The following is a 7,026-nucleotide window of genomic DNA, read 5'->3' as shown; positions in this document are numbered from 1 at the left end:
AGATCATCTCCCACTCACCTCCATTCTAGTTGGTAACATATCTTGCCTAGTCCCTTACACCCTTCTCCCTTTTTATGCTATCTAAATTTCACTTTATCTCGGCACCAACATGCATTTACCTTGTGGTGTGTATGACTATGGTTGCAGGTACTATATTTAGAGGAAGGCAATGGCAAATCTCTGAATAAATCTATTCAAGAAAACCTGATCACATGGTTATCAAAAGTCTAAACCAACTGGAAGGCACATAAAAATAAATGTGTGGGTGTTGCATAGGGTGTGAATGCAGTGCAATACAGGAAGAGAGAAAATGCCCCCACCCCTGCGATGTTGGGACTGCAATGGAAACCTGGTCAATGCTTTATGAACACTCCCATCATTCAGTTTTGCCTAGCTGGGCCTAACAACTGCATGAAGATCTTCATCTGTAATAGGGTGAATGTTTTTCTCCATGATAAATCTGCTGCTTGTGACTGCTGAGAGTTGTATTCCAGCATCATCTGAAGAACTATGAGTCCCACCTCCTACTTGCCATATATATAAACTCAACACTCGGGAAGAAAAAGATAATTTGGGGCCAGACTAAAATATGGGCATTTAAGAAGGGTTGAATTTAATCAGCTCAAAACTTATGAAACAATTCAGCAATTAAATCAGATTTAGGTCATTTACTACCTCTTATGTTGTAGCTGAGTCTTGGACCCATGTGCAATACATGGATGTGCTTAAATAGTTTTAGCCCAAGTGTTATTACTCTGATGGCTTCAAGTGCCTCTCTCACATTTACACCCATGCAATTCTTCATACACCCCCTCTTGCTGTCAGTTTCATGTGTACAGATCAAATGGTTTTCCCTTGGTTTTCCCTCAAGCATGTACATAATGTACAATGCTGCTTTGTGGTGCTTCCCTAAAGTGAGTTCTTTCTCTTCCCACCCCCAATGTACTTATATTCAATTTTAATTTCCTTATTAAATATATAGAATCATAGGGTTGGGAGAGGCCTCATGGGCCATCCAGTCCAACCCCTTGCCAAGAAGCAGGAAATAGCATTCAAAGCACCCCCGACAGATGGCTATCCAGGCTCTGCCTCCAAAGGAGCCTCCACCATACTCCAGGGAAGAGTTCCGCTGCTGAACACCTCTCACAGTGAGGAAGTTCTTCCTAATGTTCAGGTGGAATCTCCTTTCTGTAGTTTAAAGCCATGCGTCCTAGTCTTCAGGGCAGCAGAAAACAAGCTTTCTCCATCCTCCCTATGACTTCCCCAGATGACTGTCAGCTCATATCAACAGCATCTAAGGCAGGGCACAGACAAGAGCGGAGGGAATGTTAAACCGTATCACAATTTTTTAAATCAATAATGATTTTATCCCATTAATATTAAAGATTATTTTGAGTCAGTGTGACAATAGAGGGTTTTGATGCAGGGAAGATGCAACTATTGAGTGGGAATGTATACCGAGCAATCTCTTTGCCTGTGGTAGAGGGTAATAATTGTCCTTAATAATTATTCTCAATTTAAAAAGCTGATAAAGAGACTCCTTTTTATGGGAGCACAGCCAGACATTCCCTTTTCTTGTCTTTTGGGAGGTTTCTAGGCAGCATTAAGAAGGTGGTGAAGGAAGGCTAGGAAAAGACTGACTTCTAGTGTTGGGTTGCATTTACATATTTGCAGTAAACAATGCAATACGGTTTGACCTGGGAAATTGTGAGTTCTTATTCTTGGCGATCTGCCTATAGCTCTGTGTGCTTATATACAACAGGCAAGTAAACATGACTCTAGAATCTGATCGTGTGTGAAGAGCAAAACAAAGAAAAGGGAAGAACAGATTAACTTGCCTCATCAGTTACCCTGAAAAAGCAGGGATTAATGGAAATAAAATTTGGAGGCTGTGCAAAGAAAAAAAAAATCCCAGGATGCATTTTGGAAAAACCTTTCAAGTGGTCTGTGAAGATTTAATATGTTTTATTTAATGCCAGTCTTATTTGACCTAGTTGTTCCATTTTACATGTGTATATTGCTAGTTTTTGGAGAAAAAGCTTGCTGAAACTTGTTTGATGGTGTAGGAACCTATCCTCTTTCTTTCCATATTATTTCTATCTTTGCTACCAAGATTTCACTTAAAGAAGTATGGTAGAGGAACACATCTGTTTTGTTAACTGAGGTATATCTTTACAATGCTAAGCACTGCTGCTAGCCTAGCCAAAGGTGTCTAAAATACAATTGATGGTTGAATAACAGCAGCAAACTGCCACTCCCTACTTCAGCAGGGGAGGTATTTCCTTTGCGGATTCCAGTAAGAAAGAAAAGTGAAAATATAATCCATGCCAACATCTGAAATACTGTTATTCAGAGCTGAGGGTTGGGAACACAGAAGGGGAGTGTGTAAAAGGTTTAACGGATTGCTATTAGGAAAGCAAAAAGCCCAGTAGAGGTTTGTGTTAATGAACAGTGGCATTATATGAACAAGCATTGCAGCCTCCTGTGCTCTGCGAAATGGAGAGTTGACATTTTGCCTGCTGATCTGAGATAGCAGGAAAGGTTTGGCAAAGTGCTTTTGGCAAGCTCTGGCAACAACTTCCTACATCATTACACGAGATTTATTGGGCCTTGGAAGGATAACAGATATATCTGGCCTTCCACTGGGGGACTGACTGTATTGCCCTACCATAATGATTTCAGTATTCCTCATCCACCCTCTTTATTTCAGTGGCAAAAAATCTTGTCTCCCCAGTGTGGTCTTGTGTGTATTTTAAAGAATAAAGACCAGCATATTATGTATGTGCTGATTTCCATGAAAAGTACAAAATGTCTACAAGACAGTGCAACCATAATTACAGATACATCTCATTTCTGAATAGAAAACCTGGTACCATAAGCAACACGGAGAATTTCCTGCACAAATGAGAGCAGTTCATGTTTCATCAAACCTTTTATTCAAAACTAATATGAATATGCACATTTAAAATTAAACAACCAAGTAAGGTGGGCTTCATAAGTAAAACAACCCTGAAACACATTTTGAACCTAGAACAGTGGTTCTCAACCTTTGGTCCTCCATGAGCTTTTGGACTTCGACTCCCAGAAATCCCAGCTGCCAGGAATTGTAGGAACTGAAGTCCAAACAATACTCAGAAAACAGGACTTTCAGACATGAAACAATCAGGGCCAGCTAACACCTCCCAAGAAAGGATCTCCCCAGGCGGTGAGCAGCCAGACCTTGAAGCAGCAAGGCCATTCAATGCTAATCAAGGTGGCCAATTGAAACTTTCACACTTGCCTCAAACGGACAGTTCTTTCTCCCACCCTGGACATTCCACAGGTATATAAACACCACTTGCCTAGTTTTCAACAGACCTCACAACCTCTGAGGATGCTTGCCGTAGATGTGGGCGAAACGTCGGGAAAGAATGCTTTTGGAACATGGACATACAGCCCAGAAAACTCAAAGCAACCCAGTCAAGTAAGTGTTTAAACAACCACTAGGCGGCGTTCAGGAAAAAAAAGTGAAGTTATGGGGACTCATTAAGGATCTGGGCAGTTTATAGGGGGTGGATGTACACTGCAGCATGAATGCACTTTGGCGCCACTTTAATTCCCATGGTTCGATGCTATGGAATCGTGGAAGTTGCAGTGTGTGTGGTGACCGAGAATGCTGAAGACCTTGTAAAGCTACACATTATACAGTGTAGATCAGGCATGGGCAAACTTGGGCCCTTCAGGTGTTTTGGACTTCAACTCCCAGAATTCCTGGCCTCAGGGCCCTTCCTTTTCCCCCTCAGCCGCTTAAGCGGCTGAGGGGGAAAAGGAAGGGGCCTGAGGCCAGGAATTCTGGGAGTTGAAGTCCAAAACACCTGAAGGGCCCAAGTTTGCCCACGCCTGGCTGTAGATGAACCTGACAGAATCTCGGATCCTGGAAGGAGCAAGATGGGATCCCACAGCCCTCCTATGCAATGTAAACCTTTTGCCGGCTTTCCAGGAAAGCCTTTGCTGGCAGGCGGGCAGTCAGGGTGGCGCCCCCGGAGCAGAAGCGCCTCTCAGCGTGTTCCGGGCCCCGCCTCCGCCCCCGCCTCGCCGCCACGTGACCGCGGAGGGAAGGCGCTCGCGGAGTCGCGGGCCGGAGCCCCGCATTTGGGCTTGAACCGCCGCCGGGGTTGGCGACATGGAGGAGGAGGAGGAAGAGGAGAGCGGATACGGTGAGCACTCAGGCGCCCGCGGGTGGAGGCAAAGGGCAGCGTGGGGATCCGGCCGGGAGGAGAGACGGCAACGGTGGGGTCCCGGGTGCCCTTGGCGAAGGGTGGATGCCTGGCTCGACAACCTCCTCCTTGCGCTCTCCCTCCCTTTTCCCCTCTGATCTGGGATGGGTGAGGATCCTATTCCTCTTCCCCCCGTTAAAGACCCTTCAGTCCTGGCAAGGAGGGCGGGGTATCCGCAGGCATCTGTTAAGCTGTTAAGCACTGGGCAGGGAGGGCGCGGGGCTCTTTCAGCAGTGAGCTTGCTGCCTTCCGAGTGATGGGTTGCCCTTAAAGGAAAGAGAGGCCGGGTTTTTGTGCATTTTCCGGGCTGTACGGCCCTGTTCCAGAAGCATTCTCTCCTGACGTTTCGCCCACCTCTATGGCAGGCATCCTCAGAGGTTGTGAGGTGTTGGAAACTATGCAAGCGGGGTTTATATTTCTGTTGAAGGTCCAGGGTGGGAGAAATAACTCCTTGTCTGTTGGAGGCCAGTGTGAATGTTGTAATTAATCACCTTGATTAGCATTAATGGCCTTGCAAGCTTCATTCCTGCCAGGGGAAATCCTGAAAACAGGCATTATACGAATCAATCAGGGGCAGCTAACACCTCAGAACAAAAGATTCCCCCAGGCGGGAATGAAGCTTGCAAGGCCATTAATGCTAATCAAGGCGATTAATTACACCATTCACACTGGCCTCCAACATACATGAGTTCTTTCTCCCACCCTGTACCTTCCACAGTTCTATAAACCTCCCTTGCTTAGTTTTTCCAATATACCTTACAACCTCTGAGGATGCCTGCCATAGATGTGGGTGAAATGTCAGGAGAGAATGCTTCTGGAACATGGCCATACAGCCCGGAAACTGCACAACAACCTAGTGATTCTGGCCATGAAAGCCTTAGACAACGAAAGAGAGGCCCCTTCTACACAGCTGAGTAAAATCCCACATTATCTGCTTTGAACTGGAATATATGGCATGGCAGTGTGGACTCAATTCAAAGCAGATATTGTGGGATTTTGTGCCTTGATATTCTGGGTTATATGGCTGTGTGGAAGGGCTCAGAGAGAGAGAGAGAGAGAGAGAGAGAGAGAGAGAGAGAGAGCGATGGGTGCCTGCCCTTGCACACAGCACTGAGGCACCCGCCTTATGCAGGCGTTTATCCACTGGGCAGCACGTAGAGACATGAGCTGGGCAGAGAAGTGTACCCTGGCTCTGAGAGAAAGGGATTTTTTTGAGGGGAGAGTTCTGGAGATGACTGGAGGCTGGCAACAGCTGCATGGGGAGCAGATGCTTCCCCTTTCTGCTTGCTTCCCCGCTCCCTCCCTCCCTCCCTGGCGCTCATTCCCTGAGGCTCTTCTTGAGGCCAAGCTCAAGCCCAGCTGTCACACTGGTGTCTCCTGCGGAAGGGAGGCTGTTCGCTGGGGCTGATAGCACATTGTGACTCGCCTGCCCTATCCTACCCTTGCAGGGTGCCTTCTGCCAACGTGGCACAGGGTGCCTTACCACTGGCTCAGTGATGGGCTTGCAGGTGAGTGGCCCTGCCTTGTGTGAGTGATGGCAAGCCCTCAGCCAAGCCCTGTCTTTAACCCAAACCCAAAATTACAGCTGAATAAGCCTTGCATTCTTCAGCTGTGCAGTGCACTGCTCACCAAATGGCCACACTCGGAGAGGGTGTGCAGTAGGGTACTCTTAACTCCAGAGGCTCTGAGGTGGATTTTCCATGAGCAAGAGGGAGCACAGCCGGGCCTGAAGGATAGAAGGCTTTTGCAGAACACACCCGTTTTTGCACCTCTTGCACAAGAGATGAAATGGAGCCACTTCCTGACTAAACCGTCATGAGTAAGGAACTAGAACACCATCACAAAAGTTGTGACAGATAATGTGAAACTTCAAAGCAGGTAACTTCGGAGAAGCTTCCTCCAAAGAAACTAAGACACTCGCCAGTATTTCTGGCCCCAAATGTTTGCTTCAGCTGCTATCCAGCCTACCTCTGTTAATGCAGTAGCCTTTCTCTTTCTTAATGGAGGAAATGTGCCTGGCCTTGGAAAGGGGAAAAAGATGTACCATCTACACACAGATCCAGGGCATATGTTGTCCAAGTACTGACAATGACTGCCACTCAGATTCTTGGCGTCCTCTCAAGATACAGTAGTGCAATGGGTTAAACCCTTGTGCCAGCAGGACTGCTAATCAAAATGTCGGTGGTTTGAATCTGGGGAGCGGGGTGAGCTCCCTTCTGTCAGCTCCAGCTTCCCATGCAGGGACATGAGAGAAGCCTCCCACAAGGATGGTAAAACATCAAAACATGTGAGCGTCCCCTGGGCAACCTCCTTAGAGACGGCCAATTCTCTCACACCAGAAGCGACTTGCAGTTTCTCAAATCGCTCCTGACACACACAAAAAAATCCTCTCAATGTGTTACACCTCAGCTCTGGCCACCTGTAATCAGCTTTGCTGTACTAGTTGGGGTTTGGGGGTATTTTAATCCAACAGATTTCAGCAGCACCTCATTGAACAAAGCAGTGACTAAACTTTTGAACACAGAAAATTGAGCTGTGGAAGCGTGACACAAACATTGTGCTGAAGATAATTGTGACTTAGTGATTCACAAATGAAGTTGGTTTAACAACAAGTCACTGATGTGTTGCCTCCTCAGCTTTGCATGTGCAGCTTTGCAATGGAGGGAGATTCCCAGAGATGTGTGCATGTTTGTATGTATGTGTGCTTCATTAATCTCATTCATGTCTCCCCTGAATCCACTTGAATTCTTTAATGTTGAGAGCAACTCTA

At 46.5% G+C, this 7,026-nt stretch overlaps 1 protein-coding gene across 1 annotated transcript in view; it reads left to right on the top strand.

Moving 5' to 3' along the window:
* The first annotated feature begins 4,039 nt into the window (after positions 1-4,039).
* Positions 4,040-7,026, top strand: part of cyth1 (cytohesin 1) — a 69,238-nt gene continuing 66,251 nt past the window's right edge. Inside the window, exon 1 of the mRNA XM_008104191.2 lies at positions 4,040-4,196. Within this exon, the coding sequence (XP_008102398.1) occupies positions 4,163-4,196 (34 nt within the window). The 5' untranslated portion in view covers positions 4,040-4,162. The remainder of the gene's footprint in view (positions 4,197-7,026) is intronic.

The sequence above is a fragment of the Anolis carolinensis genome, chromosome 2 (assembly GCF_035594765.1).
Source record: "Anolis carolinensis isolate JA03-04 chromosome 2, rAnoCar3.1.pri, whole genome shotgun sequence".
NCBI classification, from domain to species: Eukaryota; Metazoa; Chordata; class Lepidosauria; order Squamata; family Dactyloidae; genus Anolis; species Anolis carolinensis.
This window is presented reverse-complemented; position numbering and strand designations above follow the sequence as displayed.